The sequence below is a fragment of the Hippocampus comes genome, unplaced genomic scaffold, assembly GCF_001891065.2.
Source record: "Hippocampus comes isolate QL1 unplaced genomic scaffold, H_comes_QL1_v1.1 scaffold112, whole genome shotgun sequence".
NCBI lineage: Eukaryota > Metazoa > Chordata > Actinopteri > Syngnathiformes > Syngnathidae > Hippocampus > Hippocampus comes.
The window spans coordinates 239,709-266,259 of record NW_017805841.1 but is presented as its reverse complement, the minus strand read 5'-3'; the positions used below and the strand labels follow the sequence as shown (position 1 = coordinate 266,259).

Genomic DNA, 26,551 nt, shown 5'->3' with positions numbered 1-26,551 from the left:
CATTATCGCAAATGCCCCAGAAAAGCGCAGCCTGTGCACAGTAATAACTAGCCAAGTGGATTTCTGCCATCTTTATTATAATCATTTACAGCTGTTTTCCTGCAGTGGTGTACTTTATTCAAATGTCTATGATCACGGTTGTTTTGTCGTTAAATGTGAACCCTGACACTTGTTGACGCGTCCGTTTTTTTTCCATACAGTGTCATTGCATAACCATTAACGTCAACAAAACAATACAGACCTACCTACATTGTTGAACTAAATCCCATTGATTAGATGATTCAGTGCCCGAGAAAAAAAAAGCCAGTGACAGTGATCGACAACACACCCAAAAAATAATTAAGTGAGATTTGGTTTTGGGTGAACCCAATGCTCAAACATTTTCTAGGTTTTATAAATGATACGACAATACTGTACTGTCCCATTAAAAACAAAGTGGAGTGAGCGGTTACTTCAGTTAACACTTTATAGCCACCTTTTCCAGTTTTAAATTGAACATGGAGATGTAGTGTAGGCACGTCTTCCCAAGCGCAGATAGAAACCACTCTGTGTTCCTTTCCCCTTAACAATGACATGAATTTTGATCAAGATGCAGTTTTTTTTTGGATTCTTTCATCAAGCGAGCTAGAGGTTAAAATTCAAAGGCCGGGGTGTCATAAACCGCTTGACTGTCTCGTCCGTAACTTGCTTGCGTCGCTCCTGATGCTCGGCGATGATTGGTTGCAGGGTTTCGATCAATGTCTTCTTCAGTTCTCCTGTTAGAAGAGCGCCGCTTGTGTAGTCCTAAGCACCACATGCGTGGCAAGTCCAAGAAAGGACACAAAAAATGGAGATCAAAATTTTTGGTTATCAATCCGTGTCGTGTTGACTCTCACCTGTCTGATCTTCTCCAGCTTCTCGTCGTCTTCCAAGAAGAAGGTCAAGTACATGAAGGAGACGTCCACGTCTACGTTGCCCCCATACTTCCGGTGCTCCTCCACCGTGTCTTTCCCCCCCGAAAATGCATACTTGTTGATCTGTGAGCAATCATCATCCAAAGGTATTTGACTGTAATCAACAGCATACATATACGTGTACACGTATAAGCATATACTGTACCTATATACGTATAAGCATATAGATAGGTGTACTGTATACGTATAAGCATATACGTGTAAGCATATACGTATATACATATGGATTAAATGTCACAAGCCCCCCCTCCCCCAATTACCAGTAATCTTAAAACACTCACGGAAATGATATGTTGTGCAATATGTTATGTTTACCGAAAATTATTTGCACGACAGTATTTGGGGGATCCACCTTAAAACGACGAGAGAGACAAAAGTCGGACCTTGTTCTTAATCTGTTTGGCCGTGTCTGTGAGAAAGATGGACGAATTGGCATCACTGGCGCTCATCTTGGTCTGGGCCCCCTGCAGGGCGGGGAAGAAAGTGGAGTGCAACAGGGCCGGCTTGGGGTAGCCGATCCTTGGGGCCACGTCGCGGGTCATTCGGAAGTAAGGGTCCTGCAGAGGCGAGGGGAGTTGCGCAATAAAATGTCATCGTCATACAAATACAGCGTTGCCTTGAGATACGAAAAATGGCGCTCTGTAATATTGTACTTTATAAAAACATACAATAATGTCATTAAATAACACGTAAAAGAATTAAAGAAAAGAAACAGTTTTGTCCATTTTTTTCTCCCGTTCGAGACATTGTGCTGCTCCTTTTGGTGTGTGCACCTTGACCACCTGGGGGGGCAATATAATACAGACATGCTGATGTGGTCACTAGTTTCGTAGCTGCAGCAATACAACAGAATTTGTTCTTTGCAATAAACAGCTTGATATTTCCGTTTTTAAGAATTGTGCGCTCACACACACACACATCTGTCAAACAGCTGCTTGTTGTGAAATGATTTCAAATGAGTTTACTGCCAGCATACAGCTTTCTTATCTCAAATTTTTGCTTGCAGGTTGAAGAAGAAAAATCGGTCCCAGTGATAGCTTGCATCTCGAAAAACGTAAGTAATTCGGGTCACTCATATCTCAAGGCCCCCACAGTATTAGGCCGTCAGCCATGAAAGCAAAACATGGCTAAAAAGAGGATTTTGTTCCACTCATTGAGGGCCACCTGGTTTTTATATTTTCTCGATGAAAATAGCCTTAAGTACAGTCGATGGCGATAAAGTTCTCCACTGGGAATCCTTGCAGTTTCTTTTATACCAGCCATCTTAAAATGCCATTAAAAGGGTAAACATCGCAAGATTGGGGGAGTCAGAGCAAGTTTAGACCCGTCTACCAACTGATCAGATGGTTGCTTATCCTTAAAACCTGGTGGAATTTTAAATAAACATACGGTGCTCAAAATGCTGCAATGTGAGCTCTGTCCAGTAACAGATCACATGACAGCTCAAAACTAAAAACTTTACTCTGTTCGATAACTGTTCATGCTGTGTACAATGAATGTAACTTCAGGTTAGGGCATATATATGAGACAACAATAAACGCAAAGATATCAAGACATTTCAAGACAATATGACTGGACTTTGACAGTTATAAAACTCACATTATGGATACATACGGTTAAGCCAAATGCTGAGGAGTACATGAACTTGGCCCTGGACGGTCTTTGAAAGTGGCGAAAGGTGTTAGCTAAAACTGATGCATTGTTAGTTACCATTACACTAGTATATATCAGAAAAAAGGATCAAATGAGCAGCAAGTGATTGTGACTTACGTATATGCACAGATGAGCATTCTGTCCCGGCGCCCATTTTTGGGATGGAGGACGAAGGAGAAGTTTTTTTTTTTTCAAAAGGACGAATTAAACAAGGACAGAAGTGGGTTTTTGCCCATCCCTTTAATGGTCCCTAACCGGGTTTAGGTATGTGTTGTTGGGGGGCTTTCTTCTCAACTGTGCCTTTATAGAAACACTGCCACCTAGTGTACAGTCAGAGAAAATAAAGTGCCAACGGACATCCATTTCACTAACTATCAATCCGGCTGGTTAAGTTGGCTGTGTTGTATGTCTCTCGGTAGCCATGCACCATGCTGATGGCTAGGATTTCTAAATATAAAGGACAAGGACGATTATTGTATGAGTGAGGACGGAGGGACAATGACGGAAGGGTGCCCAGGATCGCTGGACCGGCAAAACAGGGTGAAGTGCCCATCTCAAATTACGTCGTCACAGTGGCTGGAAAATAGTGGTATTTTTTTTCAAATGACACAATAACTGGAGGAGTATGGGTGGAGAACTTTTGACGGTGAAGTGCACTAACAGTGTACTTTCACATTGCTCAAAATGTGACTGGCCCCTCGATGTGTGGAACTTGGATGAAAGATCTGCGGCCACGATTCATGCTCTTATATTTGCTGACTGTTTCTGTAAACACTGACCTGGTCTATGGCACAGGGGATGAGACACTGAATGTCCTTTTTGTCCCCAAAGATGTGTGGGAAAGAGTTACTGAAGGAAGGGGCCGCCTGGATGGCCGGGAAGCTGATCTTTCCTGGGTAGAGCAGATGCAGACAGCCATGATGGAGGAAACCTTTAGACGGTAACTACAGACGGACATGGTCATCAAATCATCGATTCTTGATTAAGAATTCAGTGGATTGGATTGATTGATCTCTTCTTGAAGTGATTGAGGTAACAAACAGTTTGCTGTCTTATGCAGAGTACACACATACAGATAACTGAGACTAATTCGAGAATGTTTCCTCTCTTCTGCTCAAAGCCAGCCAAGGCCTTATGACTCCATGTGTATGATCAGGAAGGATGACCTAACTGTATATACCGAGAGTCACATACAGGAAAAAAGGAAGGCCACATCATCGTTTGGTTGAGAAATTGCTGACAAAGTATTAGTGTGGTATCTGGTGACGGTCATTATGCGTGGGTGGGTGTGATCGTGTTTTTCCTCCCTGATATGGTCAGAAAATGGTTGAGCTGACAATCCCAAATGTTGAACTTGCACAGTATTTACGCTAACAGATCGGTATGTGTACAGTTCAGCCATGAATTCTGTGACTGTGACGTGAAACGGAATAGCCAATTAGGAAGCTTAGCGGACACAAATACCATCAAGGAATGGGTTGTTTGTCTTAAAAGTCATTGAGCACAATCATAATGACAAGGAGTACCAGATAAGCTAACAGTGAGCGTAGCTTCCCTAGCTTCTTCAATATCTTCTTTTGACGACTGCTTTTTTCTTCTTCTTCTTTGTACTGTCCTGCAGTCAGCATAGCCCTGCACTGCCTCTCATAGATCAGTTGGGGGGAAAGACACAATTGTCAGGAGAGATGTGGCCATCTCAACTACACCGCACGCGATAAGAGCAGTAAGCTCACACATGCTGACTTTTTTTCTTGTCGCGTGTGGGGTCTGTCACATTTTAGAAATTGGCAAAGATGTTCCAAATTAGTACGTATGTACCTCGCTTAAAACACCAAAGACATGACATCAGTTGTCAGATGTCAGGCAAAGTCAGTCAAATGCCCATCCTGACGATCAAACTTCTGTTAGACGGTAAATTACCATCGTCCATATAGTTTGTGTAATAAACTACGGTGAGTTCAGACCAACGTGCCAATTCGGGTTGTGTTGCTTGTAATTAACATTTAGTGAGGTGCATTTAGTTGCCTTACCAATGCAGTCGCTATCTGTGAAGCCAAAGATGCCTTTGACTTGGTTGAACGTCACATGCTTTTGGATCTTCACTACATTCCGGTAGAATTGCGGTGACGCACTGTGGGTACAAGAGAAAAAAAAATACACAACAGTGACGGAACTCATGTGGCTCGGACATGCCGAGACAAGATGGCCGCCAGTCACTGGTTACCAACCCCATGTAGTCGAGGTCGGAGAAGATGAAGGTCTTGTTGACGTCGAAACCGCAGGCGATGATATCCTTGGCGTTCTCCATGGCGAACTGGTGGCACTGCTCCAACGTCAGGTCCTTCCACAGGTACTTCTCATCGTCCGTCATTTGGACCACCAGGGGGATGTCGAACACGTCCTGCAGCCATCTGCAACAAGGATGTTACCACTTGTCTAATCTTCAAAGTGCAATGAAGTGATTTTCAATGGGAGAACAACTGGATTGTCGTTCAAAGTGCAATGAAGTGATTTTCAATGGGAGAACTGGATTGTCAAGAGAGGTTCGATTGCGGATCTCCGCTTGTGCTTTCCGACTCAGTCTAGGCTGAATTGAGCTGCTCAACTCACTTGGTGAAGATAAAGGGGATGAGGTGGCCAACGTGCATGGCTTGTGATGAGGGACCTCTGCCAGTGTACAGGAAGAAGGACTTGTGCTTTTCATATGTGTCGAGCACTTGATGCATGTCTCTGTAAATACAGCACAGCAGAGGAATCCTCACAGGTTCTCCTCAAAATTGCCTTTCATTTTCTCTCAATGGACTGATCAGGTCTATCGACATGACCTAATGTGTGTTTAAGGCTCACTAACCTGTGTGAAAAGAAGATTCCTCGACGAAGAAAGTGGTGAGGTTTTCGCCCTGTCACTTTCTCTATTCTGTCCACCAGCGCTTGGTCGATTTTACTGCTGCCAAAGCGCACTGAAACAAGGAAGACAGCGTTGTGGGAATAATCCACGATAGAGAAACTACTATGAGAAAGGTTGTACATTAGAAGAGATGCAACGTGACTGCCAAAATAAGCTTTTTCCTGAAGTGCAATATGATATGTTGTTTAATACATCATTATTACAATTTTGTCACAACTATGACATTTTTATCACATTTCTTTTTCTTTTAAAGTGTGACCCTACTATGCTTTGGTACAACCCAGTCCACTTTTTTTTCCAACAGAAGAAGCAAATTTGATCTCACCAATCAGCTTGTCATAATCGACGCCTTTCGCGTTGTTGGTGGAGACACTCCAGGGGTTAACTTCATCATCACCCTCATCATTGTTGCCATCTGCTGCCAGACCGTTTTCTGAGCCAAGTGAATTTTCAGATGGCGGACATCCTGCTTTGTAGTCTTGGCCCGTCACCTTTTTGTAGTCCACTTTCAATTTGAGCAATAACTGGACCGCAGCATCAATTTCAGCCTAGAGAAACAATATTCACATCAATAATCAAACGAACAAAAATAGTATTGTAGTCATAGTATATAATACATACTGTATGTTATTTATTGTATTTAGATGCATGTATATGATCTCCTCTTTTGCTGCTTGAATGACTATTTGGTGGTGATGGCCAGCTGTAGCCTTCTGAACACTTGAAGCTTTGCTTCCCCCCCCCGACCAAAACCTTGATTGTCATTTAAAATGGGTGACAGTTTTTTTTGTACTCTTACATTTTCCGCATTAAAAGAATCACTAGAATGGAATTTTGCCAAATTTGTGGTCTATGAGGTGCTAAGTGCACTTCTAAATCAAACCATTTTGTTACCGGAGTAGAGAAAAAAATAAAAAGAGGTCATCAATCCTAAAAACGTTTGGATACCAACAAAAAAATAAAGTCACTGCATTCTATTAGGTCACCACTAGATGGTACTATATTGCACACACTGTACCTTTAATTCCACCCACAATTGAACCGCTTCTGAGACACCGAGGCGTCATACGTCACTTCCCAATACTGAAACGTGCGCTTAAGAAATTGTATCCTGGTTTGGTCGACACACGTTCCAAAGCCCCGTCACAATTTGACCCATCACTTGTATTGGGCTGGCCCACCAGCACTGATGGCACGGACATTTAGTCTTCATTTAACATAGCATGCATGATTTTGGAAGGTGAGAGGAACCCGGAGTACCCACAGAAAACTCACACAAGCACGGAGAGACCGTGCAAGCTCTATTCGAACCCCAGAGAACAGAATAGTGAGGCGCACCTGCTAACCACTCGCGCACTTGGTCGTTCTTGTTACACTATCAGCAGTCATTGAACATTACGATGGAACAGACACATAAAGTCATCGGTTTATGCTTTATTTGTTATATTTGGGTTGATGGGCACCTACCTTCTCAGCTTTAGCCGATTTTAGGCTCCTGACTTTATCACCCTGTTCTGTTAGTTTTTCAAAGAGTTCCAGTGGACTCTTCGCAGCATCTCCTTGATAGTCTGTCATCTTCACTGGGGTCATAACACGGACAGTTAAATGAACTGAACAGCAGCTACAATGTATTTAAAATAAACGATGAGTCTTTAATGTGGTGGCATTACTGTAGCACTGGCTAAAGGGAACTCCCATTATGTGAGTGATCAGTCTTGAAACAGGCTCGCTATTATGTAGATAAGCGTCAATATCACCACGTAACGTGTCAATTAAACTAGTTAAATTGTCAATAAAAACACGTATAGTTCATATGCAGGTTTTAAGTAATTCAGTGTACTCGTGCACATACCATGTAATAGCGTTGCACAGCCGGTTGCTCACCCATACAACTTGCATCAGCATAAGAGCAACTTGATGGTCGGTTGAAATTCTTCCCGAGAAATATATAATCAATTAAACGGTCCCATTGTCAAATCAGTCTTTTGGAGAAGAAACGTTTGAATTAAAAAAATATTCATATTAATAATAACACATGTACAAAGTTTTGGATTTCATTTTATGTCAAAAATAAAGTTGACTTATAGCGTTGTAATAATAATGGGGACATATTTAAAGCGTGGGACCCTTTACCGGAAGTTTAAAAAATAAAAGTATACTTCCGGCGCAGGCACTCAATCGGTACTTTCAGAGGTAAACAGTTCAAAAACGTCGACTACAAACAGTGAACGTTTGATGTTTTAATGTTTGAAGGAGGTTAGAAGACAGCCAGCGAGTGTCCCCTTCTCGTGTGTAAGATAGGTGCACTCCGAAAAGCCAACAAGCGAATTTAAGACGCCAACGTAACAAATAAGGTAGCTTTGGCTAGCGACTCGGCTCGTTTGTTTTCCAGCATGTTATTCGAAGCTTCTGGCTATATGGATATTAGGACATGCTGAGACACTATTTAAAATCACAAGGGTAAGAAACAACTTTACTTATTTAATTTTGTGGGTATTATTATGTTCTAATTCATCTTGTGTGCATTTGTTCATTAACCGCTAGATGTCACCCTTGGAACATTGTTAGCCCTCGGGATGACCACATTGGTGGCCTATGAGGATTCTGAGTCTGAGGATGAACGCCTTGACCAGAAAGAAGGAGCTGGGTCAGGAAAAAAAGCAAAGGACTGTCATTCGTTGCCGTTGATGCCGAACTCTGACAGCACACTGTCGGAATGCCACCAGATTGTGTCCAGAGAAGACGCCACCTCTTCACAAAAGCAGGGTTGTTCTCTGAGCTCACCTGCTGCTCTTCAGAAGAAGGCTACTCTGCTTCCATACTCCCCACCAAATGTCTCTGATAAGCCCAAAAGACCCTGCACTGTTCCGCCCGGTGTCCGACCCTATATTCCCAAGAGGCAAAGACTTGTCACTGCTTCCGCAGCGAAAGAGGAGAACCTAACAGGGAGTGTTCACGGAAAAGATGTCCACATTCTCTCAGCAGTATCTCAGAAAGTGAAGCTGCATCTTGCTCACACGCCTGCTCCTGCTGCTGCCAGGATACCCAAGAAACTTCTGTTGAGCCTTCAAGGCCACCAGGGCCCAGTCAACACAGTGCAATGGTGTCCGGTTGCTCAGAGAAGTCATCTACTGCTGTCCGCCTCCATGGACAAGACCTTTAAGGTACATTGATTAAGGCTTAATAATTAAAGGTGGTTAAAGTTGCAAAAAGAGTACTCGGGAAAGGGCAGTGTTGTAATTATCAAAATTATTCAGCCCTAGTCATGGAGGTAATCACTGAGCTGATGTTCAATGTATATGCTGTGCTGTGACACATTAATTTCCCTGCCATCTTGATATAGAAACAACATGCACCACTTTCTGTACAATCATATCTGTCTCTGTCAGTCCAATGTATGTCAACACCCGTGGGATTTCCTATCTTCTGGATCCCCCTCACATTCCCCTTCTCTCTATTTATCCCTGGGAAAAGGAGCGAGAAAGGTCAAGAGATGCAGGTTTCTGAAACCATATCACACCACTGTCAATTCTTAAGAGAGCTTGGCAATGAATAATCAGTTCCAATATGCAGAGGATTATTTGCATATTCAAATGAGCCCAGCGGCAGAATCGAAGCCACTTCACCGTCGCTCCTCGTGCATGACTTGGTGGCCAAATAAGGAAAATAAGCTTTGGGCGTTTTGCATCTCAGGCTCAGATTACTTAAACAGGACACCAATAGAATTATTTTTTCTCATTTTTTTGGCTTTTTGGTTTTCCAATCCACTGAATAATCATATTTATCCCATGTACTTCATTTTATTAAATAAAATGTAATACGCGGTCAGGAACTGAAGCCGTGTTGTGAAGAGTCTACCTGGAAACGCTCATTTTGTGAAAGTCATGGTAATTGAAAGTACACGTTAACGCCATCTTTACTTTCTTCAGTGGAAATCCTAAAGACAGTCCCTTAGATACCATCACATTTACTGTTTTTGGAGAGAGGAATTGTCAACCGAATACATGAACTAAAAAAAATATATACACACTTGTATGTTCAGTTGCCTGCTGTTTTAATTATCACCACCATCCATCCATCCATTTTCAGTCGAGCTCATCCTCATTGGGATTCATTTACCGACGGTGTGCGTAGTGTGCGTACACACTGATTTGTGCACCAAATGTGCCGACAGACTTAATTAAAAATGATTGGCATCATTATCATATGTCATGTTCTATGTTCAGCAAGCATTGCGATGACACGATCCTTTTGAAAATAGGATACATTGTGAAAGTTATTGCCGTTTAGGGGCCAGCTCTTGCAGCGGTTTTTACCTTTTGAGTGTAAAAATCTTTCAAAACTTTTTTTTTTGCTCCCTAAAGCATCTCGAAAGTAATGGATTGTCTGCAGTACACCAATCCACCAGGGGGCAATGTCCATCCATGAGTGTTTGCTTTGGCCTGCTGTCACAGAATCAATGTCTTTATTTATTAACGTGTTATTTAGAGCACCCGGATGTGCGTTTAGTTGTTCACATTCAGCAATAAAAAGAATTAGCATTTACATTTCCTCCTTCGCTGTGACTCAAAGAACAGTCAAGTAACAATTGTCGCAATTATGAACCTGGCATTAATGGGCAACTTATATTTAAATTACGTATGTTCTTCGCTATTGTTTCTGGCTGAAGACACATAGTGTGTGAAGTCCTCACATTTCTCTCAGCTTGTCTTTCTTTAGCAGTCGCCCGAACTTATCCTCAGACCATATGGAATGGGACGTCGTCACCATGGCGACGACAGGTGTAAGGCAGCAGTTTTACATTGATAATAGGAATACTAATTTATTTTTTAATTACCCCGAGCCATTTAGAAAGCAGATTAGCCAATGAGTCATCATGAAGGATCCGCTGTGCAAGTGGCCGGTGAAAATAAAGACAATGTAGACAAAGGGGCAGAGAACAGCCTTTTACAGGTCTCACATTTTATGAGATTATTCTCAGAGCATTAATTGGTTCATTATTTTGTGTTCTATTCACGCTAGGTAATGGTCGTCGATTGGAGTCACACTATATTAGAGTCATTTTATATTTTCTGGTGATGTGCTTAGTTGAAACAACAGCCTTGAGATGGCAGTGTTTCCTCAAGCCCAACATCATACAGTCCAGTCGAACCTTTGAGTCGGAACGCAAGCCTTTCACAACGCTGTCGCAAACATAAACATTTTTTTTGGAAAGGTAATGTTTTAAAATGGTTAACTGTCATAATGGTGTAAAAAGAAGTGAACTTTTGTGTGCTGAATCCTGTGTGACAGACGTGAAGGCCCATAAGGAAAGGGAGCGAACCGACTTTATCCACTGTACTTCAACATTCTTAACCGTCTTACAAATATGAAGTGAACACGGTATATTAGTTCTACTTTGTGCGGGGTGAGCTTCCTTCGGTCTGAGTTAGTTGATAGACTTCTTCTGTTTGTTTACATACAGAAGATTAAAAAAAAACAACAACAAATTTCCACTTGATCATGAATGAACAACTGGTTTTAATTTTTACACATGCATGTAAATAAGTATTCGAGGCAGAAAAAAATCCAACCTATAACCTATTTTTAAATAGCTGGAAGATGGCAGGTCCCATGTTTAATCCTTCTCGTTCCCAGCGCAGCTTTTGATCCCGCAAGGTTTGGTTTAGTTCCCAATTTATTCTCTATTGCCTGTGGTGTACCGCAAGGTTCAGTTTCGGTCCAATTTGGTTGTCTTTTCATTTTCTGACCCTTGATAATCTCGCACTACAAAGTGACCTTTTACTGCTACGCTGATGCTGATTTCACCTGCTGGGTGGCACGAAACTTTCTACGACTCAATAACTTGGAATCTGATGTAGTTCTTCCTTAACATGCAAAAACTCTAACCTTATCGTTTAATCCAGCCATGGTAGCTTTACAGATGTTATCACACACACAGCCAAAAATGGATTGCACCTTCACAACTCGCATCAATAAAACCGTCCCGTCATTCTTCCTCCTCCTCTGTGCCATAAGCAAAATTAAATCAATAATGATCAAACTAGACCTTGAAAAATTAATGTATCCTTCTATTTTCTTCAGGCCACTGTTACTTTTCGATCTGTAAATCAGTCTCTTAATTTCAGCTGGTTCACATTTCAACAGGTAGATGGACACTCACTGAGTCAAACAAATGGCGTTGCATCACCCCAATTGTCGTTTTATCACAGTGGCTACCAGTTTGTTTTAGATTTAATTTTACTGCTGGCGTTTAAAGCAGATATTGATTGGGCTCCGAGCTATATAACCAAACATTTTAAGACCTTATTGAGCCAGCTAGATGGCAGCCTCAGACCCTCGGCGTTGTCCATAATGCTGCCGGAGAAGAGAAGATACGCAAAACCAGTGACAGCTTTGAAAAGCACTTCTTAAAATTCACTTTTACAGACTAGCCTTAGTGTGATGTCGTCTTCTTTCATTGTTATTATCAACCTAACTGTCATTTCAGACATATTGTACTAGGAAGCTACGACCGTTCTATTTCCGCGTGTGTGCTCCATCTTTAGCATCAACGTTGCCCTTCTGTGGCGAAATCCCAGAAAAAAAAGTCCAAAGACAAAGTTGAGAAAGCCTGGTTGATTTCAAGCCCCCAAATGTTGAAAAGCTGAAGTCTCAGTATGCCGTCCTCGTCTTGACCTGCTGAGCCAAGGAATTGATATTTCTAACAATAGCAAAGGTGTAACTTAACTTTCTGAACCATCCCTGGTAAACTCCAGTCCACCGTGTGCATCCCTTTCTCTTCAGTCTCCCACACTGATACAGTAGCTTTCTTTGTAATGCTGTGTGAAGAGCGTGTTTAATAATACAACACAGAAGCCGAGTTACGTCTGAAGGGGCCCGTAGAGCTTTCGCTGTGGAGCACCCTGAAAAAAAAAATGCCTCCCATCGTTAAGAGTCGTACCTCATTTGAGCGAGCACCTGACAAGACCACCCACTTGATGTCAGGCTGAGCTGCGGCCCGTCACACTGAAAATCAGCCCCAATAAGCAGCAGTAAGTCTGATGAAACGCTTGTCACTGTATCGACTTTTGCCAAAGTCTAAGGACCACTGTGCGAACACGCCACTGCAATTAAGAAACACAAGAGATCAGCACTTCTGTCAAAAATCACTGTCTCCTTTTGGGACATTGTCTTTTTTTTATTTTTGCCCTCTGTAATTTATCTGCAGCCTGCTATCACATTTTATGCCAGTCAGGCGTTAGATAGTGTAGCTGTGCACACACACAAAAAAACTATTATCAGTGTCAGATCCTTCTATGTGTTTATAGAGAACAAATTAAAATGATTGTACTTGAAAGAATCACTGCCTAAGTACAGTTCGGTTGTATTTGTCTATTCAGTTCATTATGTTTTTTATTTCAGATGTAAGATCTGTGTGTGAAATATAACTTATGCAAAACGTTTCCATCTGATCATTTCGTACATTTTTCTTTTTTCTGACATTAAGCGCAGTGATGATGTTCAAAATGTGCATTATGTCACAGTGGCTTCGAAGCATATGAACTATACTTTTCAAGAATAAAACCCCTTTTGAGGCTTTTGTCAACACTCAGGCCTACAATGCTTTAGTTTTATATCGGTGATGGTCATGATAATCGGAAAGCTAACTTTAGTGCATCGATCAGAGATGAATAAAAGTCTGAGTACTGTGGTTTTCCTGGTATGAAGCCTCCCTAAGTGTCTTTTGAGGTTTTGTTGGATGAAAAACACCTCTGTGTGCATAAGTGCGCTCAAGACCTGTTTGTGATGCCTTTCAGGTGTGGGACGGAGCTGAGAGCGGACGATGCCTGAGGGTTTACACATGCCACTCAGGAGCCGTGCGGGATGCACGCTGGAGCCCCTGCGGCCGCCAGCTCCTCACTGGGTCCTTTGACAACACAGCCGTGGTTACCGACGTGGAGACTGGTGAGCAGCAGGCCAGCAGTGAGGCATCAAATAACAAAATTAACTTCTTTTTTTTTTTTTTTTTTAATGAAATTGAACCTATGAGTGTAGAGTCATCATAACTTCATCAAAATGGAGAAAACCAATTACAGTATTGGGAGATAACACCAAAAATTTAATCTCAACAAAATTGGAACCTGTGCACACAAAAGGTCGATACAATATTGGAAACAATATTACTGTCGTAATTCTCAAAACTGAGATTAAATTCCTAATAAAACGATACTTTTACACCGAAGAATACAACTTCACATTTTCTCATCATAAAATAAGTATTTGAAGACCACATCAAAAATGCAAACTCCACACAGGAAGGTGAGAGCCCGGATTCAAACACCCAGCCTCTGAACTGTGAGATAGATGTGCTAACTACTTATCCACCATGCTGCCTCTCTGGTTTCTGTTCATCAGTTAAATGTAGCGTATTTTCCGCACCATATGGCGCACCTAAAAGCACTCGATTTTCTCAAAAGCCAACAGTGTTCCTTATAATCCGACGCGCCTTATATTTGGATCAATATTTTGATTTCTTGGACGTCGTATTTTAAATGTTCTGGAAAGCGCTTTCTTTCAGCTCCAGCGGTTGTGAAAGCTCAAAATAAATAAAGCTCTATTGTATTGCATTGTATTCACTTTAGCATGCTCCATCTAGTGGATGCATAACGCAACTGCAGCCACAATTTTAACTTCTATTGTATGCGCCTTATTATGTGCCTTAGATATGAAAGCAGTTTTAGAATAGGCCATGCATTGAAGGTTCACCTTATACTTCGAAGCACCTTATATTGCGGAAAATACGGTAATTGTTTAAAAAAACCCTAAGCATCTATAAAATTGGTGAAGGCTGTTGTAATCTAAAGTGGTTAGTCGTTTTGTGGATGTGTGACATTTTTAATTCGGCGCAGCAACATTGTTTCTTTTGCTACGATCAATTGTACACACAAACATCTGTCACTATCAGACAAAAGTGCTTTTCTGGACATAGTGAAAACATTACTGTGGTTTAATTATACCATGAAGCGATAAAAGTGATTTTTTTTATTGCTGCGCTACACTCACTTCTCAGCGCGTAGCGGGGAGTGCTTTTGTTGTTTGTTCCCGCTTTTGTTTCATTACTTGGTGCCAAATCTTGTGGACATTTGGTTGTCACCGGGCCTTTTGTGTGATCGTCCAATGCATTTTCAAGGTGACATTTACTGCAGCAAACGTTTTGCTTCCACCCGGCCAGGCGAGCCATCTTAACACGTAACTTGGAGTCCTTAAAAAGTCAGTACGTGCAGATGTTCCCTTTACCTAAAAGAAAATAGAACCTAAAAACATGATCAGATGTCTGCCTCTTCCCACATGGCGCAATGGAAGCTCTAATGTAAATAAGAGTTAGCCGAATGAGCCAGATGTTGGTTTTAAAGCCCCCGTGGTGTTTGCCTCACCGACGTCAACACTTTGTTGTGATGACGTGCTTCCGTTTGTCCTTCCCCACTCAGTTTGTCTGTCAATACTGCCAATAAGGCCGAAGGATAATAGCTTGGCCTGCACATTTAGCACACAGGCAGCTCCAGGGAGGGCATCAATAATTGATACATCGCGGCTGGAGTAACCGCCATGACCTTACTCTGGAGCTTTGCAGGCCACAGCCGAAAACAAACTCAACTGTTTTTTTTTCTAACCAGTTGCTGTTGGGTTTGTCTGCTGTCTTAAGAGGCTGTTTACACGACACCATCGTGAAAATGTGAACTGCAAAAAACTATTTTGAGGAGCACCTGCTTAAACCAAGACCCCCAAAGTATTGTGAGCCTATACTGTGGAAACCACAGCTGTGCACTCGATCATTCTGGGTGAGCAGATTTGTCATTGGCCTTTTTTTTTTTAACATTTGAGCATTAGGATAAAGTAATCTTCTGCTATTCACGTAGGATAGGGACAGAGCCCTGGCCCTGAATATTGAATACCATTCCCCATCCCCCATTTTTATAAAAATTGTCTACACCAGGGATAGGTTACTGGCGGAAAGCAACCCGCGGCCACATTTTGACTGGTCCCTTGATTATTATTATCGGTATTTGTATCCGGTGGTCCAGTGGTTAGCACGTTGGCCTCACATTGCAGAGGTTGTGGGTTTGATCCTGGCTCCGGCCTTCCTGTGTGGAGTTTGCATGTTCTCCACAGGCCTGCGTGGGTTTTCTCCGGGTACTCCGCTTTCCTCCCACATTCCAAAAACATGCATGGCAGGCTGATTGAACATTCCAAATTGTCCCGAGGTGTGAGTGTGAGCGTGGATGGTTGTCCGTTCTCTGTGTGCCCCGCGATTGGCTGGCAACCGGTTCAGGGTGTCCCCCGCCTACTGCCCGAAGACGGCTGGGATAGGCTCCAGCACCCCCCGCGACCCTTGTGAGGATAAAGAGGATCAGAAAATGGATGTATGGATGGTATTTGTATTTTATTTTATTTTTTTTTAATGTATATATGTACAGTATGTTCTCGGTTACTAGTCTCCGCTGCAGTAACAACAAGACACTCGAGCGCTGTGCTTACTATTTTTCATTAAGCGGTTTGGACAACGGATGGATGGAGGTGTATTTACCTTTATTCTGACTTTACCTCTGCGTTATCGTGCAGCTTGTTCTGTCTTATGTACAAATTCAGGTTGTGTCTATCTGGGCTCATTTTTTTCCCCTTTTGTCCTTCGTACATGACACTAGTTAAAAACTCAGCTGAAACCCTTGTCCTTCTCATTCAGTGCACCCTCAACCGTCCTTAACCGCCACCCATCAGCTCAATGTCATTTTTTAAAATTTGATATTCTATTCATGTTCACACCCTTTAAAATTCAAACACTTCTATGGCAGCTGAGGGTTTTATTTGTTTCAAATGTGAGTTGCTCGCACACGGCCGCGCTAAATGAAACCAATTCAATTTAGCCGCATATCAGTAAGGGACTCGGGGATTCCAGTCCTGTTTCTGCACAATTGCGGCGTAATTGGATGTGGCTAAAACCCAGGCTTTGACTTTTTCTAACTCTCCAGCTAATCCGGCTGCAGCAGTGGCCCGAGCGTCGCACGTAATTGGCCTGCTATTCATTAATACCCACGTTTTTTGCAACACTAATAGTCCAGCTTTTCTTTCCAGTTTAGCACAACTAAGAATAATACATATCCTAGCATTTATGTGGAATACAGTAGATGATTTTTTTTTACATGTAGAACATCTCAAGGAGTTCAAGTGTGGCTTTCTGTCAAGAGCTGTTTGCTCTTTAGTAACTGTTCATATTCCTGCCTGTACACCACTATAGAAGCACATTTTCCTCAGCCATCTTCACACTTGTTCCCGCTCCAATTTCATTCACGGATACGCAGTTCCACCCCCAGGTTGGGTGCAGGCAGTGGACAGGGAAGGTAGGGAGGGAAGACAGGTTAAGATGGAATAGGAAGAAACAAGAAAGAGAAATGGGAAGATGCCACAAATGCGAAAGAAAGAGAGAGGTGCAGAGAGGATAAGGAATGAGTTTCTTCTGCGGGCCATTAGAGTGAAGTGGCAGCTGTTGAGCTGCACCTTGGACATGCTCTTTGGCAGAGACTGACGGAGGGAAATGTGCCAACACTCCCCGGCTGCTTGGTAGGTGGTGTGCGTGCGTGTGAGCGAGCGTGCGTGCCCTATATGAGCCTTTTGGATTCCAGCCTCTTTGCTGCCCGCATTGACTTATTGTCTCCTTTGATACCTCAAGGCTTTAAAAAGTTACGATTGATTAGGATTAATTCGGCAATAAAATAAATGAATCTGTGCCAAGGTCCAAAACGTTTTCATCATGTAACATTTTTAAAATGCATTCAATCACGTTAAAACATTCTCAACTGTCACACACATACAGATGAAACTAAAATAATATTCATGTACTTGCTGATGCTGTCTTGTACTGATCAAATACATCTCTTTCACAAAAACTGTATATCTTTAATCATTACAAAGAAGATTGACAACATTACTATCAGCAGTGAATATTGCATTGTTGCACTGAACTGAGTTTTCGTGAGACACTTCGTCTTGTGCTTCAGAGGATTTTTTGTTGTTGTTTTCATTCTTGGTGGCAGAGAGGCAACTGCTGTGATCAAGCGCTTTTTTTTTTGTTGTTGTTTTTTGCATAGCTGCGACTTTTGAAATATATTTCTAGAATCTCACATACCCCCCCGAAGTGCCATCATGGGCCACCAGGACTATGCATAGCCCCATTTGAGAACCACTGACTTAGGTGACTTGACCTTTTTGTAGTTTCCACAGTAATAATTGGCCCTCTGAGGAAAACCAAAACTACGATGTGGCCAACATTGAAAAGCAGTTCGACACCCTTGCTTTCGATGCCCATTCGACTCTAGAGCCTTTGTGTGGTGCCATGCATCACGATGTTTTTTCGAGGCATGTTTTCCCTGAAAATGTCAGCCCAATTCTGAAAGATAAAATGTCAAGTGTGTTTGATATTAGTCACACATAATTGCAATTGAATGAGTGCCTTGTTTTGGCCTGTTTCATGCAACCTTGATTTGAGTCGTATGTGTTTTGCAACGTATAGGTTTTGTATGACTGTGTGAAATAAATTCCAAGGGATCCGGGAAGTCTTTTCAGTCCCCAAAGACTCACCCACTTCCTCTCATTCATAGCAAGTAGTGTATTTCTCATTTGCACACATTTGGAGTGGCTGATAGCAAACAAGGTGGCTGGACGATCACAGCCTAGAGTAGTGCAGACTGCTTGACAAACCATTCAGTAGCAGCAGCCCGCGGCGAAGCATTTACTCCAAATGCCACCGGCAAAGCATCTGTGTATGTTGTACGCATCATTTTACAATAGACCTGCTCTTGAGACGCGGTTACAAGGAAAAAAAAAAGTACTGTTGTGAAATGAATGAGCTGTATCCCACCGAGCAGCCCCGCTATATCCAGCCAGTCTACAAAGACTCCGAATTATGCTTTGACATAGGTGAAAAGCACGCAGTAGTGATTTTTGCACGTCCAAAAACATCCATCCATTCGTTTTCGGAACCGCTATATCCTCACAAGGGTCGCGGGGCCTATCCCAGCTGTCTTCGGGCAGTAACGTCCACAAACATATCATAGAAAAATGCCACAACTGGTTAAACACCATATTATGCCCAAGTGGACTTTAATCCCATCCCACTAAACTCTGCTAACATTGTGGATATGACATGCTTTCATAATGCTATGCAGCTCACCACAAAATCAAATAGACGCCAGTCTATATTATTTCCCTAAAATTACAGTGTACTGCAATCGATTTGCGACCAATCCCGGGTGATTTGTCCAAAGTCTGTTGTAGCATGCTCCAACTCACCTGCAATCCTGATGTGGAAAAAAAAAAACTGCGATTGAGACATTGGTTGTCTTGTTTGTTGCCCAATAATGCCTGTCAAACTTGTGTCTTGACAGCACCTTGTTTTAATTCATAAGGCCTAATATCCATTCCATCCCCGTCAACTCCTCGCCTCCCCCCGGCCTCGCCCTTCCACTCGTCCCTCCACGCCACCACTTTCCCCTCACAGTGTGTCATCGCAATACACTGTGATGTGACCACTCCCTGTTGACATCAATGATCCTTTCTTAATGAAAACATGACACGTCACTCTTCATGACGACGAGGCTGTTGATGAGCAAATATGAGTTTTAAATCTCCGGGAGCAAGCTGTGGCTAAGCCAATTAAACTGGGAGCGAGCGAGCTTCGCAAAATCCGCCTGCGAAAAAGTTTTGGATCGATGCAATCGAATTTGGCAGCGGGCTGTGTAGTCCACTATTAAGAGGAAGAATGGACCATATTTTTTTATATAGTATGTTAGCTGCTTCACACTTCTATGAAGGCTTTATAGGAATATTCCGGAACAAGTGTGCAATAACTTTCAAGTTTTTTTTTGTTTTTTTTTTGAGGGGCTCACTGTCGGAGACTGTTCTGCATGTGTGCCTCAATGTTTTGTTTGAAATTAATGAGCAGCCGTTGAGACCCGAGGTGTTCTGTTTTGCATAGCCTTTGACAGCGTGCTGCCACATAGTTTGCAATTCATCGCCCGGCACAAGCACAAATTATTATTCGCGCCCTCTTGGGTGTAATTGCGTCGAAGGCCCTCAAGTGTTTCAGTTTTTTTATGAATCGATTTAGCGAAGGCTGCCTCGAACCCAAACTAGATTCTACATTTTGGTTCCTCTTCAACATGGCTCCCTTTTTTTTTTTCCCTCCAAATTCTCTGACAAAACTGGTGTGTGCAAAAAATTGATGTGCACCAAAATAACCACCAATCACGGCTCACCTGTTTCCTGAGTTTGGACATGTGACCTTCGCAAGCTGAACCGTGATTGGTCGTTTGAGACGTGAGCAGCTCTGATGTCCTTTTCAGGTGGCAGCAAGTATCAAAATGGCCGCCCACTGAAATGGAGAAAAACGGGTGGATTTCGCAGCTTGATGCAAATTCCACTATTATCTATCCATCCATTTTCCGTTCCGCTTATCCTCACAAGGGTCGCGTGGGGTGCTGGAGCCTATCCCAGCCGTCTTCGGGCAGTGGGCGGGGGCCACCCTGAACCGGTTGCCAGCCAATCGCAGGGCACACACAGACGAACAACCATCCGCGCTCACACTCACACCTAGGGATAATTTTGAGTGTTCAATCAGCCTGCCTTGCATTTTTTTGGAATGTGGGAGGAAACCGCAGTACCCGGAAAAAACCCACGCAGGCCCGGAGAGAACATGCAAACTCCACGCAGGGAGGCCAGAGCTGGGATCGAACCCACGACCTCTGCACTGTGAGGTTCAAATATATTATATGTCAAGAACATTTTTGAATTGACTTCCCCTTTAAACATTTTTGACACTGTTATTTTTAATGCTTTTTAAGTCATGGCATGTAATTGAAGAGGAATATAGGGGGAACTTTTTTCCTCCAACTTCGCGAGGTCTGAATCGCTTGAAAATCATTTTGAAGCTAATTTAGTTTTCATCTGACACACTAATAATTATAGAGTTACACAATATCCTGCATTATTCAAGACAACCTCCCTGCTGCTGATCAGAGACGTGACGATATAAAAAAAAAAAAAAAAAGCATTGATCTTGTTCTTTTCTCTCTCCCGCTTCCGCTTCTTTCCTGAACAGGCCAGCGCATCGTCAAAGCGGATAACCAGTTCAAGGTGATGTGTGTGGTCTCGCATCCCGTCAACTCTGAAGTGTTCCTGTGCGGAGGTTACAGTTCAGTGGTCAACGCCTGGGACTCTCGCTGCTGCAAGGTTCAAACATATTAACCTCCTTACTGCGCGCATGTCATCTTTATTCACTGCGCTTCACCCGCTGTGCTTTGACCTTTCCAAATCAAAGGCAGGGAGGCCGCGAACGCATCCCATCCAGTCTCTCACACACACACACACACACACGTAGAAGGGCGTGCGTATTCCTCACTAAAAGGGTCATAGTCTCACGTAAATCCCAGCAACTGTGCAGGTTATCTCACTAATTGTTGGGCGTGAACTTCATTTCGGGCTCATAAATTGTTCCGAGTGCGGCTGCAAGCGAATAATGCTATTCATCATCGTCGACTCTTTTAGATGAGAATCCTTTGCACTTATTCACAATTCGGAGTGCTCGCTGATAATATTCTGGCCCACAGCAAATTGAATCGTTTCTCCCCTTCAGGCGTTTGGCCGTTAATGGGGGTCCAGCAATTGCTTTTACCGTTAAGTGTCAATGGGAATTGCAGATGGGGCCAGTGACCCCTGTAAACAGGTGTTGCGTTCTTAGCCCATTACGTTGAAGTATTAGAGGGAAGTCCAAATGAACCATCTCTACTGCCGGATTGCCTCATTAAAAGGCCGCCGTGGCAAGCCATGTGCTTAACTGCAAAGACTACTAGGTGGTTATTAGAGGTGAGCCTTACTAATCAAATCATAATAAAGCCATCGCCTCGTTTAATTTGTGTATCTAACTGATATTCAACTCACTGTGCTCGTATTGTACTGGAAAGGCGCACCAATTTCCAATATTGTAGTCATTTACATCACCCTTTCCCAAAATCTTTATGACAGCTCTCAAAAGTATCGTAAATGTTTGTGTCACATAACATGTCGGTGTCATTGTGAATGGATAAGAGTTCTTGCTTCGTGCTGTTGTCATTGTAACGTCGTACTCTTGAGAGATGTTCCGATGTCAACTACAGCGAAAGTTTTGATGACTATTCAAAATTGTAGGATACATCTTAGTGTACGGTAACCGCAGAGGATACCATGTATTTATTAGGAGTGTGCCATTAATCTGTCTTTTTCATTCTTTTTTTTTCTTTTTCCAAATATTTGTTTGTTTGTTTTTTGTTTTCACCTCAGGTTGTTAAAGTGTACAAAGCAGCAATCCAGCAGACATTGGACATTCTCTTCCTTCGAGGTGGCCTGGACGTCATCACGAGCTCCGACTGTGTCAGCAGAGATTCTGCAGACCGTACCCTGATCGCCTGGGACTTCCACACCGGCGCCAAGGTTTCCAACCAGATATACCATGTAAGCAAGTGTGTTGAACAAGAAAAGAAAATAACGGGATTCTTTTAATCGGGGTGTCCCTGTCCACTTTTTTCACTTCTGATACGACACCATTATTGCCTCCAAGAGTACTCTCTGATACCGATATCGATCCGGTTCGATATCAGCAGGAAGGGTAATTAAAGGAACTTTGTAGTGTACTGGGTGTTTTTACACCACAAAAAAAGTGCTTCAATATTATCGACTGTACTAATTTGATTTCCCAATGGTATCCAGGAGCGCTACACATGCCCCAGCCTGGCTCTCCATCCACAGGAGGATTCCTTTGTAGCCCAGACGAACGGCAACTACGTGGCTTTGTTCTCCTCCCAGAGGCCCTATAGGATGAACAAGCGGCGACGTTACGAAGGACACAAGGTCAGGAATAACACTGGCCTCAGGGAAGGATTAGCAGCGTCGCTCGCCCAGATCAATAGTTGCGGGGGGAAAAAAGTGATGTTGTCGGATGTACAGACATGCAATTAAAAGTGTGCAAAGGAAGTGTCGTAAGTCAGGAAACAACTTGTAGTTTCGAAGCCTGCAGTGTTTGTCTTTCCAAAACATCCCCCCCCCGCAACACAAAGTCACTAAGCACTATTCGATATTCCCACACTAGTCATGGATGATGGGTGAACTCACATGCAATGCATTACATTACACACATACGCCGCACATTTTAATTGTATCTCACCAGGGGATACGTTCGATAAGATAATGAGATCTCAGCATGATAATGGTGCATTTTCATTAATATTTTTTTATTTCTTGTAGTTTGTGTTTCAAGAGAGTTGCAAGTAAGCTAAATTTATTATCGCACATTAAGACACAACTGTATTCATATTTAATCTCATCATTGGCTCTCACTATACTCAACAAAGGTGACCCGTTTGTTCGTGTCTGTTTTATCCCTTTCATGCACCTGATAACCTGACAAGCTGTCCCCTGTAGTAACCGCTGTCCCTGAAAGGGTTAAAAATGCATCCCAACACTGAAAAGAGAACGCCTAACATGAGTATTGCCTCTCTTAGGTGGAGGGATATGCGGTGCGATGCGAATTCTCTCAGGACGGAACCATTTTAGTGTCCGGCAGCTCCACCGGCTCGGCCCACTTCTACGACTATCAAAACGGCCGGCCGCTTCGCTCGCTGCAAGCACACAGCCAGCCGTGCCTTTGCGTGTCCCAGCATCCCGTCCTGCCCGCCGTCTCTGCCACTTGCGACTGGGCCGGTGAGATCAAGGTCTGGCACTGAGGATGCAGCCCCCCCCCACCCCCAAAAAAAGAAAATGGAACTTAAATGTTAGGTAGGTGAAGACTTCAAGTGGAACTGGATCTTTGGGGCACATAAACACGGCATCGACACTCCTCGAAGTCATTATCTTTCAAAGTAAAATTCTCTTTGTCTCTTGATGGGCCTTTGTTCTCAGCAGCTCTGATGTGACATTTCCCTCAACATCGCAGCCAGAGCGAGACTAAAGAAAAATGAATCGTTCACATCTGTCAGCGCTTGTCAGCTTTGTCCAAAAATCCCACCCGTCAACAAAAGAGGGATGACGTGCAAACCCTTGTGATCTTTATCTTTGAATTGAAGTGTCCTTAAAATACACGATAAATTTCAGTCCGGAATGATACTTTTGATGCTTTTTTTTTTTTCCCCCCAAGTGTGAGTCATTCATTCTTGTTTTCAATATCAGATAAAGACTTGGCAAATGGTGATACACCCAAAAAAAAAAAAAAAAAAAGCTCAAAACAATATAATTCAAACTGAAATTAAAAAAATAAAAAATTAAATCCGGATACCGAGCAAAACACATCTTATAGGTCACACAAAACCTTGTCGTGAGTTAATTGGCTATGATGTTAGCAATTGCTGAGACTACCGCTACATATTTTAGCGCGGCTGCTGGCTAGTGCAGTAGTTACATTATTCCCTGCCGCATTGCGGTTCAATGTTCACACCCACCTCCAAATCCCAGATTTTTAAGTGGTCTTTATGTTTTAGTTTTTATATTATTTATATTATGCGGTGGTACCTTGACTTTGAATTTGTTCTGTCATCAAGTTTGTAACTGAATTTATTCAATTTACCCTCTTCCAAATGAATTTCCCCGGTTGAAATGAATTCAAATGCCATTAATCCGTTCATGCATGGATCTCACTCAGACTACAATATGTACAGTATTTTCTATACATTTTATGCTTTTTTATGTTCAAAAGTCTTTATGATGTTTAAAATAGTTTGTTTGTTGTAGTGTACGTGTGTTTAAAGTTTGCTGAAGGGGTTAATTCTTTTCAAATGTGGTCACTCAGTATCGCAGATTTACACCTGTTACAAGTGGATCTGGAACACAACACCCCAATCATATGGGAGTTTGCGGTAGTTAGTAATTAGTAATTCAGCAACATGCCTGCCAGAGATTATGCGACATTCAGAAATTCAAAGTCATGGATGGATGAACTGTTATCATCACAGTATTTTGATGCCAGTGCTATTTAGCAATTCAACTTGTGAGTTTCCATTGTACATAATTTCTTCATTTAAAATGAATAAATCATCTCAATACCTGCAAAGTATTTTTCCAACACTCATCTTTATTAAATAAATACAACAAAAATATCTAATCATGCATCAGACAGACATGGTCACATTCTGGTTTTACTGGGACTGTGAAGGAGCTTGGTCTGAACTTGGACAGACCCACTTGCACTTCCTTGTTGGGATGCTCAAAACATTCCATAAACAGCAAAACAACTGAATAGAAAACCATTTTATTGTTGTGTAAAGATACATTTTCTGTCTGCCTCTTTCAATACATCACCTCCACAAAAATATCTTTAATTCATTCAATTATTTCCGAAACCTCACTTTGAATCAATACAATACATACGCTTACACCATATAAACATAACAGCGGAAATTAAAAACAAAGTTGAAAAAAATAATGGTATGATTAAAGTTGAAATTTTAGAAATGCTGTTTCATTTGAATGTTGCGGCACGGTGGGTGACTGCTTAGCACGTCCCGCTCACAGTGCAGTGGTTCAGGGTTTGATTTGGAGTTTACATATTCTCTCTGTGCCTGTGTGGGTTTTCTTCGGGTACTCTGGTTTCCTCCCACATTCCCAAAATATGCTTGGCAGGTTAATGCAACACTCTAAATTGTCCCTAGGTTTGATTGTGTCCGCAAACGGTTGTTCGTCTGTGTGCCCTGCAATTGGCTGGCAACCAGTTCAGGGTGTCCCCCGTAAACTGTCCCAAGACAGCTGGGAGAGGCTCCAGCACGCCCCGCGACCCTCGTGAGGATAAGCGGATAAGAAAATGGGTGAATGGATGGATGTTTCAATTGAAAACAGTTGAAGCCAGTGTTTGCATTTAAAGTCTCACTGCGAGTTCGTTTTGAATATGTCTTCTTCACTCGGAGAAATGGACAAACTTAAGCAGGATTATTTAATTCAAGTCATTTCGGCTCCAATTTTGCTTTGGTAGCCCTACTTGCACAGTGAAGAGTACCTAATTAACACAAGGGGGTGTCTAAACTGTTGAAGACCATTTCTGTGTCTTTGATGATCCTATATGTCATTTTAATGGAATTCACTCAAATGAAAATGACTTGCAAACTCAATATAAGGAGTAAGCTTATTAGAAAAATGACTTGTGATCTCATTATTTCGCAAAAGCCGAAATGTAGAACGCCTAATTGGACACTCTCGGTTGGCACACTTGGTTGCATCTATGCTTGAGTCCTATTTTTCTTGTTTTACACAATTCCGCATGTTGCACATCTCATAATTAAATCTACTTAGCTGTGAACAGCCAAATTGGGCCAAAAAGCTCACAAATTATTTAAAATGGACTGAGAGCCATGTGTTCGATCTAGCAGCCTCATTCCCATTCATGCAAGAGGCTCACCCCCCTCTTCGGAGACACCGCGATGCCGAGCATGAAGAAGACGCTGCAGAATCAGGAGAGCAGCTATACAGGATGCGCACTCATTAGATTCTGCAAAGTTGTGCCCCACTCAACGGAATTAAGGCAACTTAACCAGTATCCTGCTTATACGGATAAGGATTGTGCAATCCAGCATTGCATTTACGGATCAAATGTTCACATACAAAAAATAAGACAAAATCCAGCCGAGTTGTGTCAAAACTCTTGCAGCTTGCATCTGAACCGTTGCATTGTTTGTTGGGTTTTGACATTTCTTTCATAGTTCAGTCAGTTTTGATTAATTAGATCAACGTCACTTTTGAAACGTCATACAACAAAATGGAAAATGCTCATGAAGTAGTTACAATCGTTTAAACATGCTTTACGTTTACTTTCTATTCATACTTTTTTTTTTTTTTTAAGAAGAAGAGCTAAGTTTCTTGCTGGCTTTACTAACAGTTTTCAGTATCAAAGTTTTAGCACAAAGCACAGTGTCTGTCTTGCCGAAAGTGGTTTCATCCCAGTGGCTCTAAAGATGAATAAAATGAAGAGTCACTGAACTGCTACACCATC

General features: G+C 42.3%; 2 protein-coding genes across 5 annotated transcripts; one reads left to right on the top strand and one right to left on the bottom strand.

Moving 5' to 3' along the window:
• Window positions 1-58: 58 nt before the first annotated feature.
• wars1 (tryptophanyl-tRNA synthetase 1) lies at window positions 59-7,461 on the bottom strand. Of its 2 annotated transcripts, none has more exons than XM_019888194.1 (11): window positions 7,399-7,422; window positions 6,982-7,094; window positions 5,840-6,062; window positions 5,458-5,566; window positions 5,217-5,336; window positions 4,835-5,017; window positions 4,637-4,737; window positions 3,386-3,498; window positions 1,337-1,510; window positions 876-1,016; window positions 59-783 (listed from the first exon to the last, which is right to left on the bottom strand). In XM_019888194.1, the coding sequence occupies exons 1-11, from the start codon at window positions 7,400-7,402 to the stop codon at window positions 625-627; spliced, it is 1,440 nt and encodes a 479-aa protein (XP_019743753.1). In that variant the 5' UTR covers window positions 7,403-7,422; the 3' UTR covers window positions 59-624. The 2 variants fall into 2 exon arrangements, with proteins under 2 accessions (XP_019743753.1, XP_019743754.1); XM_019888195.1 differs by having other exon boundaries at window positions 60-783; window positions 7,367-7,461.
• On the top strand, window positions 934-23,320 carry wdr25 (WD repeat domain 25). 3 transcript variants are annotated; one of them, XM_019888198.1, is made up of 8 exons: window positions 934-1,039; window positions 1,960-2,007; window positions 8,059-8,678; window positions 13,314-13,461; window positions 20,648-20,778; window positions 21,865-22,035; window positions 22,291-22,431; window positions 23,082-23,320. In XM_019888198.1, the coding sequence occupies exons 3-8, from the start codon at window positions 8,091-8,093 to the stop codon at window positions 23,301-23,303; spliced, it is 1,401 nt and encodes a 466-aa protein (XP_019743757.1). In that variant the 5' UTR covers window positions 934-1,039; window positions 1,960-2,007; window positions 8,059-8,090; the 3' UTR covers window positions 23,304-23,320. The 3 variants fall into 3 exon arrangements, with proteins under 3 accessions (XP_019743757.1, XP_019743756.1, XP_019743755.1); XM_019888197.1 differs by lacking the exons at window positions 934-1,039; window positions 1,960-2,007 and adding an exon at window positions 7,569-7,868 and having other exon boundaries at window positions 23,082-23,314; XM_019888196.1 differs by lacking the exons at window positions 934-1,039; window positions 1,960-2,007 and adding an exon at window positions 7,569-7,974 and having other exon boundaries at window positions 23,082-23,314.
• The last annotated feature ends 3,231 nt before the right edge of the window (window positions 23,321-26,551 follow it).

What these genes read in the sequence shown, in the direction of transcription:
- wars1 (XM_019888194.1), bottom strand. An exon ending in CGATTATGACAAGCTGATTG is followed by an intron (nt 5,567 to 5,839) that starts GTGAGATCAAAT and finishes TCCTTGTTTCAG; the next exon opens with TGCGCTTTGGCAGCAGTAAA. An exon ending in ATCCCCTTTATCTTCACCAA is followed by an intron (nt 5,018 to 5,216) that starts GTGAGTTGAGCA and finishes TCCTTGTTGCAG; the next exon opens with ATGGCTGCAGGACGTGTTCG.
- wdr25 (XM_019888198.1), top strand. Translation starts at nt 8,091, where the DNA reads ATGACCACATTGGTGGCCTATGAGGATTCTGAGTCTGAGGATGAACGC. An exon ending in CCATGGACAAGACCTTTAAG is followed by an intron (nt 8,679 to 13,313) that starts GTACATTGATTA and finishes GATGCCTTTCAG; the next exon opens with GTGTGGGACGGAGCTGAGAG. An exon ending in GACGTTACGAAGGACACAAG is followed by an intron (nt 22,432 to 23,081) that starts GTCAGGAATAAC and finishes TGCCTCTCTTAG; the next exon opens with GTGGAGGGATATGCGGTGCG.